The sequence below is a fragment of the Salvelinus alpinus genome, chromosome 6 (genome assembly GCF_045679555.1).
Source record: "Salvelinus alpinus chromosome 6, SLU_Salpinus.1, whole genome shotgun sequence".
Lineage (NCBI taxonomy): Eukaryota > Metazoa > Chordata > Actinopteri > Salmoniformes > Salmonidae > Salvelinus > Salvelinus alpinus.
In genome coordinates this window covers 28,494,291-28,507,590 of record NC_092091.1, presented here as the reverse complement: position 1 = coordinate 28,507,590, position 13,300 = coordinate 28,494,291, and the positions used below count along the sequence as shown (strand labels likewise).

At 42.0% G+C, this 13,300-nt stretch overlaps 1 protein-coding gene across 3 annotated transcripts in view; it reads left to right on the top strand.

Annotated features, from left to right (window-relative positions):
- Nucleotides 1-13,050, top strand: part of LOC139578480 (F-box-like/WD repeat-containing protein TBL1XR1) — a 40,400-nt gene extending 27,350 nt beyond the window's left edge. For 2 of the 3 annotated variants that reach the window (XM_071406139.1, XM_071406140.1), the window contains 14 exons: nucleotides 7,247-7,349; nucleotides 7,607-7,752; nucleotides 8,149-8,368; nucleotides 8,491-8,665; nucleotides 9,704-9,845; nucleotides 10,122-10,185; nucleotides 10,277-10,374; nucleotides 10,546-10,606; nucleotides 10,814-10,935; nucleotides 11,066-11,140; nucleotides 11,477-11,604; nucleotides 11,894-12,059; nucleotides 12,467-12,568; nucleotides 12,713-13,050. In XM_071406139.1, coding sequence (XP_071262240.1) covers nucleotides 7,292-7,349; nucleotides 7,607-7,752; nucleotides 8,149-8,368; nucleotides 8,491-8,665; nucleotides 9,704-9,845; nucleotides 10,122-10,185; nucleotides 10,277-10,374; nucleotides 10,546-10,606; nucleotides 10,814-10,935; nucleotides 11,066-11,140; nucleotides 11,477-11,604; nucleotides 11,894-12,059; nucleotides 12,467-12,568; nucleotides 12,713-12,739 — 1,584 coding nt within the window. In that variant the 5' untranslated portion in view covers nucleotides 7,247-7,291 and the 3' untranslated portion in view covers nucleotides 12,740-13,050. The remainder of the gene's footprint in view (nucleotides 1-7,246; nucleotides 7,350-7,606; nucleotides 7,753-8,148; nucleotides 8,369-8,490; nucleotides 8,666-9,703; nucleotides 9,846-10,121; nucleotides 10,186-10,276; nucleotides 10,375-10,545; nucleotides 10,607-10,813; nucleotides 10,936-11,065; nucleotides 11,141-11,476; nucleotides 11,605-11,893; nucleotides 12,060-12,466; nucleotides 12,569-12,712) is intronic. The other variant, XM_071406141.1, reaches the window with a different exon arrangement.
- Nucleotides 13,051-13,300: the final 250 nt, after the last annotated feature.

Here is a 13,300-nt window from a genome sequence, read left to right as displayed (position 1 = left end):
CTAAGCATTGATTCGTTATTTCAGGTGTGTATATAAAATACTTCTGTGAAACACCAGTAGCACCGGTCCTGCAGTAGTTTTTCCAGAGAGAGGGATGTTTGTGCTCCTATTCTATATCTTTCTGTTGAATGAATGAACCCAGTTGAGAGTAGCAGACAGACTGTCCATGCTGTGGTCATGCTTGCTTGGTTGTCACTTCCTTGATTCTACAAGGTCCCTGACTAGACCTCTTCTGCTCCGATTCAGACTTGGCTGAGATAAACACCACTGCTGCAGTGTCGTCGGCAAAATAGGACTCATTGTCAGCCGGCTACTTTTTCCACTTCATTAATTCAACCTAGGCTTCTTTTCATTTAAAAGTATAAATTCGCTAGTCAGAAAAGTTAATATAGCCTTCTCCTGCTAGAATGAACTACATGCATCTTCTATTGATAGGACAGGCGCCTGTCAGTCACAAAGCGAGTGATGACGGGGACACACTGCTAGTTTGTCAGTCTGGTGTCTGTTTATTTTTGTGCTCTCTGGTTGGCTGCAATAAAATGTATTTTCACTGAGGAGGGAGAGCATGATGGGTCATCGTTTCCTGTGAGTTAATTTACACGTCCCATGTAATGTAAGTGGTAACGATGAGTTTATATCCACTTAATTATTGTTTTGTGGCACATTAATGTATTTTCTTTTGTGTGTTTCATAGGCCTACTATAGCCAGCCACGGATTCAGGGCGCATTGGTTATTTATTGTGCTTTGATTGACGACCAAACAGCAAGTGTTGGCTAATATATAAAAGGCATCGAACTGACTGAATAAAGTAAATATCCTATATTCCTTTGCTATTCATAAATCATACAACGTAGTTATGTCCATGGTATCGCATTGGGCCAAGTAAACCGACGATCTTGTTTTCATAGGATTCGAAGCCCATGTCGAGACTTGCCAGTAACCGCTAGTGACTCGTCAGAGTAGCCTAGTGATAGGTTGTTCGTGAACAAACTGTTCTTTAAAAAAATAACTTTTAGGTGAACGGAATCGAATCGGTGAGAGAGCTGTTCATTTGGCTCCCTAATTTGCATACTGGTAGGCAACTACTGCTTTTTGCCAATTATCTGCAGATAAATTATGAAAACATTCAATAAAGATGTTGAATTTTTTACTGCAGGAATAATAGGTAGTGGAGCGAGAGACACATTCTGTTAAAAAATATGATAAAAGAAAAAGGATTGAAGGTTATTAAACCTAAGGTCGTGTTACTTATATGGGATTATTAAATATTGATTATAGGCCTACTAATTTAATTAAATTGTTGACAATGGAGTAGTGAACTGCTGCTTTCTTTATAGCAAATACCATGATTAACACCCGCTTCATTCTTCAATCATACCTGTGGGTATGGCTGTGCGGTATACCGTATTTTACTATATACCGGTGTTTAGTCCCAGAGTCCTTAGCTTAGTGATGAGCTTCCTGGGCACTATGGTGTTGAACGCTGAGCTGTAGTCGATGAACAGCATTCTCACATAGGTGTTCCTTTTGTCCAGGTGAGAAAGGCAGTGTGGAGTGCAATTGAGATTGCGTCATCTGTGGATCTGTTGGGGCGGTATGCGAATTGGAGTGGGTCTAGGGTGTCCGGGAGGATGCTGTTGATGTGAGCCATGACCAGCCTTTCAAAGCACTTCATTGCTACTGACGTGAGTGCCATGGGGCGGTAATCATTTAGGAAGGTTACCTTCGCTTCCTTGGGCACAGGAGCTATGGTGGTCTGCTTGAAACATGTAGGTATTACAGACTCGGTCAGGGAGATGTTGAAAATGTCAGTGAAGACACTTGACAGTTGGTCCGCGCATGCTTTGAGTACACGTCCTGGTAATCCGTCTGGCACAGCGGCTTTGTGAATCTTGACCTGTTTAAAGGTTTTGTTCATTTCGGCTACCGAGAGTGTTATCACACAGTCATCCAGAACAGCTGGTGCTCTCGTGCATGCTTCAGTGTTACTTGCCTCTAAAGCGAGCAGAAAAGGCATTTAGCTCGTCTGGTAGGCTCGCGTCATTGGGCAGCTCGCATCGAATCTTAATCCTGTTTTGGCGCTTTGCTTGTTTAATGGTTTGTCTGAGGGCATAGCGGGATTTCTTTTAACTTCTTTGGTATAGGGGGAAGCATTTTCACGTTTGGATGAAAAGCGTGCCCAGAGTAAACTGCCTGCTACCCAGGCCCAGTTGCTAATATATACATATTATTAGTAGATTTGGATAGAAAACACTCTGAAGTTTCTAAAACTGTTTGAATCATGTCTGACTATAACAGAACTTATTTGGCAGGCGAAACCCCGAGGACAAACCATTCAGATATTTTCTTTTTGAGGTCACTCTATTTTCAATGGTTTTTCATTCGGAATCCAGATTTCTAAGGGATCTTCTTGCAGTTCCTATCGCTTCCACTGGATGTCAACAGTCTTTAGAAATTGGTTGAGGTTTTTCCTTTGAGAAATGAAGAAGTAGCCATGTTCAGAATGAGGCTCGAGTGAAGTGTACTGTTTGTTAGAGGCGCGTGACCTGAAAGCATGCTACACATTGTTTTCCTCCGGTATTGAACACAAATCATCCCGTCTTCAATTTTATCGATTATTTACGTTAAAAAATACCTAAAGTTGTATTACAAAAGTCGTTTCAAATATTTGGACAAAGCTTACAGGTAACTTTTGTAGTCATGTTGAGCAAGTTTGGAACCAGTGTTTTTCTGGATCAAACGCGCCAAATAAATGGACATTTTGGATATATATCGACGAAATTAATCGAACAAAAGGACCATTTGTGATGTTTATGGGACATATTGGAGTGCAAACAGAAGAAGCTCGTCAAAGGTAAGGCATGAATTATATCGTTATTTCTGCGTTTTGTGACGCGCCTGGAGGGTTGAAATATTATGGTCTGTGATTGTTTGCTTGGGTGCTATCCTCAGATAATAGCATTGTTTGCTTTCGCCGTAAAGCATTTTTGAAATCTGACACGTTGGCTGGATTCACAACAAGTGTAGCTTTAATTTGGTATATTGAATGTGTGATTTCATGAAAGTTACATTTTTATAGTAATATATTTGAATTTGGTGCTCTGCATTTTCACTGGATGTTGGCCAGTTGGGACCGTCCCACATATCCCAGAGAGGTTAAGCGTCCGGGTTAGAGTCTCGCTCCTTGAAAGCGGCAGCTCTAGCCTTTAGCTCGATGCGGATGTTGCCTGTAATCCATGGCTTCTGGTTGGGATATGTACGTACAGTCACTGTAGGGATGACGTCATCGATACATTTATTGATGAAGCCGATGACTGAAGTGGTGTATTCCCCAATGCCATTGGATAAATCACGGAACATATTCCAGTCTGTGCAAAACAGTCCTGTCGCGTAGCATCTGCGTCAGGTGATCTAGGATTTTTCCCCCCTGGTTGCACATGTGACATACTGGTAAAAATTTTGTAAAATTGATTTAAGTTTGGCTGCATTAAAGTCCCCGGCCACTAGGAGCACCACTTCTGGGTGAGCATTTTCTTCTTTGCTTATGGCCTTATAGAGTTGGTTGAGAGCGGTCTTAGTGCCAGCTTTGCTTTGTGGTGGTAAATAGACGGTTACGAATAATACAGATGAGAACTCTCTTTGTAGATAGTGTGGTCAACAGCTTATCATAAGGTTCTCCACCCCAGGCGAGCAATACCTCGAGACTTCTTTAATATTAGACATTGCGCACTAGCTGTTATTGACAAAAAGACACACACTTCCACCCCTCGTCTTACCAGAGGTAGCGTCTCTGTTCTGCAGGTGCATGGAAAATCCCGGCAGCTCTATATTGTCCATTTCTTCGTTCAGCCATGTCTCGGTGAAACATAAGATGTTACAGTTTTTAATGTCCCGTTGGTAGGATAATCTTAATAGTAGGTCATCAATGTTATTTTCTAACGATTGTCTGTTAGGAAGGAGAATGGAAGGCATTGGAAGTTTACTCGCTCGCCTCCGGCTTCTCAGAAGGATCCCCGATCTGCATCCCCCTTTCCGGCGTCTTTTCTTCACGCAAAAGGCGTGGATCTGGGCCTGTTCCAGTGAAAGCAGGATATCCTTCTCGTCGGACTCGTTAAAGGAAAAAGTTTTTCCCAGTCCGCGGTCAGTAATCGCTTTTCTGATGTCCAGAAGTTATTTTCGGTCGTAAGAGACGGTATCAGCAACATTATGTACACAATAAGTAAAAAAATAAGTTACACAAAATGCTAAAAAGAATTACAAAATTGCACAATTGGTTGGGAGAATGTAAAACGTCAGCCATCTTCTGTGTGCAGAACCTATATAATAGATGGTGTCAAAGGAAAGCCCATTAAATTGTTAGACTCCAGTCATCCAAGTTATAGACTGTTTCCTCTGCTACCGCACGGCAAGCGGTACCGGGACCAAAAGTCTCCTCAACAGCTTCTACCCCCAAGCCATTAGAATGCTGAACAATTCATAAAAATCGCCACCGGACTTTTTACATTGACCCCCCCACCCCCCATCTTGTACACTGCTGCTACTCGCTGTTTGTTTGTTACCTATGCATAGTCACTTCGCCCCCACCTACATGTACAGATTACCTTAACTAGCCTGTACTCCTGCACACTGACTCGGTACCGGTGCCCCCTGTATATAGCCTCGTTATTGTTATTTTTATTGTGTTACTTTTTATTTTGACTTTTTATTTTAGCCTACTTGGTAAATATTTTCTTATTCTTGAACTACACTGTTGGTTAAGGGCTTGTAAGTAAGCATTTCACGGTAAAGTCTACACTTGTATTCGGCGCATGTGACAAATAAAGTTTGATGTGATTTTTGCACGGACTAGTTTGGGTTTTTACTTTACCTTCTATAACGGTATTTGAATGTTTGGGTTGCTAAATGTGATACTGCGTGTGTAACGTCCATTTTTATAGTTTATTCCGCTACTTGATTCATCCCTCGCCACTCTCCATGCCGCTTAACACACAGACCTAGTCCCACCCATTGTCACTCATGGAGTGTATTTGTTGTTGCTTGACCACAAGACACTTTCGTTCAGTCTGCATGGTCAATGGAGCACATGCAACAATGTTGATGACAACAATGTTGTTTCCACTTTGATCTTAATATAAATCCACAAGCGTTCTATAATTACAATATTAGTTTGTGTTTCTTACATCTGCAAACAGCTAGTTTGTATTTTCTTAACAAGTTAAGCTAAATCGTGTTAGTTAGCTAAATAATGTTAATCGCGAGTTAGCTGGCTAGCTAACTAGCTAATAAATGTACTGATTCAGAGCAAACGTAGCTAGCTAATACAGCCTGATACCAGTACTAGTGGAGGCTTAAATCAGCATGTTGTTTGTGCAACAGTATCTTCTAAATCAAAGAGGAATAGACGAAGCATGAATATGTTGGCTATATGAATAAAGATTTAATGTAGCCAAAGCTTATAGGGTCCCCGAGGAAACACTGAACATCACTTTTGTTCCTACCCTGTCACAATAACTCGTTCATGGCATTTTCATTCGTTGTTATGTCAAACACTGTATTCAAAGTGCCCACTATTATTTATATTCTAACTATAGAATTATAATAAACATTCTATTTTCATGATTCCACAAGTTCACCAAAGTGTTTTGATCTAAATCCCAATTGCAACATTTGGTTAAAATAAGGCCTAGTATTTTTGCCCATATTGTGGCAGTGTGGAAATGATCTCAAATGAGTGCAGGAAAAGCAGAAATTGATGGAAATGCAGGAAATAATTTTAGGTTAAAGTTGAATTTAACAGTATAAAACAATCCGAATGGCAAAAGACCCATTGAAATAATTTAGAATATGTGTTGCCACCCTAGGGTCACGCACTACTCATAAAGCAAATGTAGAACTTTTCTTAATAAAAAACATAAAATACCGTCATTCTGTCAAAAATTTGAAAAATACCATTGTGATATTTTGGCCATATCGCCCAGCCCTACCTGTAGGACCATCTATGGGCACCAGACTTTGTGCACCCCCACTTTTATACAATCTGGCAGGGGTCTGAGGGTTCACCTCCTGAACATTTTTGCATTTTTAAAACCATTTTCCTGCAGTTCTATATTGTTTCTCAACAGGGAATCCATGTTTACTTGACAGAACACAACCTTTTTTCTAAGGTTTTTGTCACAAACTAAATTGAAAGACTAGTTTAAGAAAAACTAGTCTAGTTTCTTGACTAGTTTACTACCGTAAAACTTCAATTAATAGCCTGGGTGTTTATTTGCTTAAATCACTGAACACAACAGGCCCGTATTACAGACTGGCTTATATTTGAGCCAGGCGTGTCTTTCCTTAATGCACACAGCTTTTGCTCATTTTCATAGTTAATTGTTTAATTCCAGCATTCACTTCCAGCATTTTAATAATTTTCTTAATTTCCTACACTGTGTTATCATTTAAACACTGTCACATTTCTTATGTCTTTGTATGCCTAAAAAAAAATATTATAATAATTTTCCTTGACGGTATAATTATTCTCCTCTTTGACTGTGCACTTTCGCCAATAGAGGGCGATTTGGCTGATTTCTAGTGGTATTAGAATGTACCAGTAGCCACCAAAATAGAGCTCGTTCTGCAATTAATTTTCTCGGGGGCATGCCCTCCCGGTGCCCCCCAGCCCAGAACTCCCTGGCTGGCAATTATTTCTATCTGGCTGGCTACTCCATGCACTTACGGAAAACACTGCTGCTGTAATTGATGGAGCACAGCACAGCCCAGAGCAACAGCTCAGCTCCGCTCTGGAAAGAGAATCCCCTTCCTATCCCCAATTACACACATTCAGTCAGTAGTAGAACGGCTGAGATTCTGTTTAACGCAACAGCACCACTGCAGTGGGATGGCGAGAATGGGCACTGCACCTTGTTATTAGCCATACTGGAGAGACACACTAGCAGTGCTGCTGCTCCTGTCCACAGTTAGCCCCCAGCAGCAGGTTTCTGTGCACACCCTGACCCCTGACTGAGAACCGTGCCTGCTGCCCTGCCCTGCCCTGGTGCGAACTTGTGTGTGCAGCAGGGTGGAATGGTTTTTGCACACAGACAAAATGTGTTAGTGCATCTCCTGGGAGGAAGTCTCCACTCTAGCCCTGGCTTCAGTTTTTACTTAGCAGCACTTTGTTGTGTGATTTGTCTAATGTAAAAAATGTTCTGTGCTGGGTTCTGATAAAACAACTGTCTTACCTCCTCCCTTTCCTTGCAGGCCTATGTCCTGTTTGCTGACCTCATGGTGTAACCAGGTGTAAAGATGAGCATAAGCAGTGATGAGGTCAACTTTCTTGTGTACAGATACCTACAGGAGTCAGGTAGGCTCCAACGCTCAAACCACATGTCCATTCACATTCTGTAAACACTGGTAACAGACAGCTGTTGAAACAATGTTCTGTATATTCTCCTACTCATGTAATGTTCTAGTGCTATTAAAGGGTGCCTAGAAAATGTGCACTACAATAACAACCACAGAGCTATTTGAAATGTGCTATTTCCAGAGTCACCAAAGGGAGGGATCTGCTCAGTATAATGTGCTGCCTACTGACATGCTGCTCATGCTCGCCCCCGACAGGATTTTCCCACTCAGCCTTCACGTTTGGCATAGAGAGCCACATCAGCCAGTCCAACATCAATGGAGCCCTGGTGCCCCCTGCTGCCCTCATCTCCATCATACAGAAGGGCCTGCAGTACGTGGAGGCCGAAGTCAGCATTAATGAGGTGATCTCATCTCCTCCTCATTCACACAACTCATTATCACAGCATCTCATCTCAGCCGACTATCAGGGAATCTGTGGACTTTATTACCGGGAGCCTAGTATAGTGTGATCAAATGCAGAAATCAGCAATGGTTTGATCACAAATCAGAAAGAATATGTATGCGGTGCTAGGTTTCTGCTCTTCAGTTATTATGCAGTTATTAACCAATGTAGCTTTATAATGCATTGCATTATTATATTATATAATAGATGGTTCTCTAGTGATTATTTTTGAGAGTGTATTTATTATTCTTTAATTTGAGTTATAACTGATGATTTTAGCCTACCATTGCTTATAGCTACAGTAGTTATTTAGCAGTTTGCATTTGAGTATAACCAGCTTGTCTGGTGTCCCCAGGACGGCACGCTGTTCGACGGACGGCCGATCGAGTCCCTGTCGCTCATCGACGCGGTAATGCCGGATGTGGTGCAGACACGGCAGCAGGCCTACCGAGACAAGCTGGCCCAGCAGCAGGCGGCCCAAGCCCCCCCGGCCACCACCACCAACTTGACGGCCAATGCCAAGAACGGAGAGAACACGGCCAACGGCGAGGAGAACGGAGCTCACACCTTAGCTAGTGAGTCTGAGTCCTCGGCCCTGGCTTTAGTGTTTATTAACTATAACACAAAGAGAAAGGAGGGAAACAAATATTTGTAACATTGTTGAGTCAATGCCAATGCTGGATGTTTTGTTATTCAGATCTTGCACATGCTGATGAGGTGCTCTCTGTGTGCCATACAGACAACCATGTCGACATGATGGAGGTGGATGGGGATGTGGAGATTCCCCAGAACAAAGCCATGGTGCTCCGAGGTCACGAGTCAGAGGTGTTCATCTGCGCCTGGAACCCTGTCTCCGACCTGCTTGCCTCCGGGTCAGTGTCTGTCTCTCACTCTCTCAATTTTAATTTAAGGGGCTTTATTGGCATGGGAAACAGATGTTACATTGCCAAAGCACATATATATATATATTAAATATATATATTGTTGTAATGATGTGCAAATAGTTACAATTAAATCAACATAAATATAGGTTGTATTTACAATGGTGTTTGTTATTCACTGGTTGCCCTTTTCTTGTGGCAACGGGGCACAAATATTGCTGCTGTGATTGCGCACTGGTATTTCACCCAATAGATATGGGAGTTTATCAAAACTGGATTTGTTTTAGAATTCTTTGTGGGTCTGTGTAATTTGAGGGAAATATGTGTCTCTATGGTCATACATTTGGCAGGAGGTTAGGAGGTGCAGCTCAGTTTACACCTCATTTTGTGGTCAGTGTGCACATTAGCCTGTCTTTTCTTGAAAGCCAGGTCTGCTTTTGGAAGCCTTTCTCAATAGCAAGGCTATGCTCACTGAGTCTGTACATAGTCAAATATTTCCTTAATTTTTTGGTCAGTCACATTGGTCTGGTATTCCGCCACTGTGTACTCTGTTTAGGGCCAAATAGCATTCTAGTTTGCTCTGTTTAAATTTTTATTTTATTTCCAATGTGTCAAGTAATTGTCATTTTGTTTTCTCATTATTTAGTTCGTTCTAATTGTGTTGCTGTCCTGGGGGTCTGTTTGTGTTTGTGAACAGAGCCCCAGGACCAGCTAGCTTAGGGGACTCTTCTCCAGGTTCATCTCTCTGTAGGTGATGGCTTTGTTATGGAAGGTTTGGGAACCGCTTCCTTTTAGGTGGTTGTAGAATTTAACGGCTATTTTCTGGATTTTGATAATTAGCGGGTATCGGCCTAATTCTGCTCTGCATGCATTATTTGGTGTTTGTCCCATTTTGTGAATTCTTGATTGGTGAGCAGACCCCAGACCTCACAACCATAAAGAGCAATAGGCGCTCTCGCTCTCGCTCGCTCGGGCTTTCTGTGCTGCTGTATTGCATTGTACTGTGCTGACTGTCCCTCCACGGTGCAGGTCTGGGGACTCGACGGCACGGATCTGGAACCTGAGTGAGAACAGCACCAGCAGCTCCACACAGCTTGTACTGAGGCACTGCATACGCGAGGGAGGTCAGGACGTCCCCAGCAACAAAGATGTCACATCATTAGACTGGAACGTGAGTCAAGGGTCCACACTCACTCATAACTTAACACAACCCCTCAAATTCCATAACTTTATTTCCACTTCTCCTTTTCTGAATGTTAGGAGTCACTTGAAACTGCTTTAATGTTTCAAAGCTTTGACCTTGCTACTGTTTTGCTCTGTATGTTATTTATCCTTGCAAGGGAAAGTTTCAATGAGCAGGATTATGTTCCTATGCTGATGTGCTGAACAATATGTATTTGCTTTAAAACCTTTTTATTTATACAATTTATCTCTTTCCACCTGACAGAGTGAGGGTACGTTACTAGCAACCGGCTCATATGATGGATTTGCCAGGATATGGACAAAGGATGGTGAGTTGCCACTTTTTACTGCTTTTTCAACTCACCATATTGTCAGTTTCCGAAACACTCGCCTCTCTAATATAAATGATTTGAACCCTAGGTAACCTTGCAAGTACCCTGGGTCAACACAAAGGTCCCATTTTTGCATTAAAATGGAACAAGAAAGGAAACTTTATTCTTAGTGCCGGAGTAGATAAGGTAAGAACCCAAACAGGCTTTTATTTTTGTTATGAGCTCAAGACTTGAAATACTATCATGACTCATTAACCTCTTCTGGTAGTCAGGACTAAAAGAACCTTGTTATTCTTAGACGTGTTCTAATTTAATGTTTTTCTTTGTGTGTATGTGTGTGTGTGTTTCTCCCTGTAGACTACAATCATATGGGATGCTCACACAGGAGAAGCAAAGCAGCAGTTCCCGTTCCATTCAGGTGCACTGAATTATCCATTGGCTTCTTTCCTCTTAATTAACCCTTATTAGACATGTATCAGTACATACTTACGTGACTATAAACAGTAAGGGTATTTTTGTGCCGAATCATTCCTAGTTTCTGTCAAGCACAGACAAAAGACGTAGAGTTCTATGTTGTTTATTCATTGCGTTTTCTTCCGCTCTTCCTCTTGTTGTGACTCAACAGCACCTGCTCTGGATGTGGACTGGCAGAGCAACAACACGTTTGCCTCCTGCAGTACAGACATGTGCATCCACGTGTGTAAGCTTGGCCAAGACAGGCCTATCAAGACATTCCAAGGACACACAGTGAGTCAGCCCCCATCACCCCACAGTGTAGCACTGCTCCTGCAGACATTATGGAAGTGCCATTTTCTATGTGTCAGAGACTTTGCCCTTTCTCTGTCTGCGCTGATAACTCTGTTCCCCTCCGTTCCAGAATGAAGTGAATGCAATCAAATGGGATCCAACCGGTAACCTGCTAGCCTCTTGCTCAGATGACATGACGCTGAAGGTAAGATAGGAATGAAAACCAGCTGTCTAGCTACATCTTGTATTGTCAGAGTTTTTGATTACTGTCCCTGTTAAATAAATTATATAAATAAATACACGTGCACTGTGTAATGTTGTGCTCTGGATTATGTACCAGAAATTCAAATAATTTATGTGTTGTTTATATCACTCTATCATTTTTCTTAGTTTCAATTGTGATGAATACCACTCGACAAATTGTCGACCTGAAAAATAAACCAAGTATAAAACCAACCAAACATTCTTATCTTTCTGAACATTCAGCTTTTTTGCATGATCATCACATGTAAAACATTATTTTGTCATTTTACCATGCTAGATCTGGAGTATGAAACAGGACACGTGCGTTCATGATCTGCAAGCTCACAGCAAAGAGATCTACACTATCAAATGGAGCCCCACCGGTCCTGGAACCAACAACCCCAATGCCAATCTGATGCTTGCCAGGTACTGAAACAGAAGCACTGCTGCGCCCTCTGTGTCGGCATTCATTTTTTGGGATGTGCGAGCAGCATTACTGACATAACAGCGGTGTGGCCCTGTTCGAGGGTAATGGACTGATGACCACACTGTTTCTGGGCCAGTCACAGTCTTTGTGCCCTGAACAGAAACTCTGAATTGCAAGAGTTTGTGTCTTGCTGTATTGGGGCTTTGTTTGAAGTGAGCTATGACTATGAGCCAAGTATTTGCTTCTGGGGAGGCAGATAGATGACAGTTTTTCCTGTGTTCCTTGCAGCGCGTCCTTTGATTCGACGGTGCGGCTGTGGGATGTGGACCGAGGCATCTGCATCCACACGTTAACCAAACACCAGGAGCCTGTCTACAGTGTGGCCTTCAGCCCAGACGGCAGGCATCTGGCCAGCGGCTCCTTCGACAAGTGTGTTCACATCTGGAACACGCAGGTACAGTCTGACACCATCAATCCCCTGGCTATCCGTCCCCTGACACTGTCCCGCTGTCCAGCTTGCATGTAGCGGGGAACTGTTAGTGATATTACCTATTAGCTATTTTGTTACTTAGGTCGGTGGTAGTGCTTATTTTGGAGACTTTAATTAGGCTTTCGAATGGATTTAAATCTAAGCAAGCTATGGCTGATTTTTAATGGAATATCTACATAGGCGTACAGAGGCCCATTATCAGCAACCATCACTCCTGTGTTCCAATGGCACGTTGTGTTAGCTAATCGAAGTTTATAATTTAAAAGGCTAATTGATCATTAGAAAACACTTTTGCAATTATGTTAGCACAGCTGAAAACTGTAGTGATTGTTGTGGTTGTTGATCTAACGTCTTCTCTTCCCTTTCCACAGACTGGCGCTTTAGTCCATAGTTACAGGGGGACAGGGGGGATCTTTGAAGTTTGCTGGAATGCAGCAGGTGACAAAGTGGGAGCAAGTGCATCAGATGGATCTGTGCGTACTAATGTTTTGAGCATTTTCATATACTTTGTTTTTTAAAATGTTTTCTATTGTGTTGTCGCCAAAATAAAAATGTAGCACTCTGAGATGTATATCTCAAATAATAATATACTAAAACTACAATTTCTTGTTTTTCAGGTTTGTGTATTAGATCTGCGGAAATAACACTGCTTGTTGGAAGCCATGGACCGACAATGAATGTGTACATAGCCAAAATGACTGTCCCTGCCCCATGCACTGCTAGTCCCGCTTAAACCATGGCTGGCCACTACAGACCAGAAACAAGCACCCCGACACAGCAGATTCAGGAGCAAGGACACGCTCTGTGCAGCAAGTCGTTAGAACCAGAGACATTAAAGGGACACAGACAAAAAAATGTAAATTAAGAAAAGAAAAAAGCAGATCTGTATATGTACCAACATTTGGAAGCTATTTTGCTTTTTGATCTTTAAACCATGCTCATCAAGACAAAAAAATATGTTTTAACTTTATTGGTAGTTCAGTCTCTGTGCGCTGACATATCGGCTTTCCAATCCTGCGGCCGGCAGTTAGGTTTTTAACAAAATCATTTATATTATTTCAATGTTTAAGTTTATATTTTTTGGGGTCACAAGTGGAGGAGTCATCTTTTTATACACACTCACAAAACTGTTATTTGAAAAAAATCATATTTGGTAGTGTACGCTTTGTGGTTCAAAACAATATCGGGACTTGAAGAAAAATGTC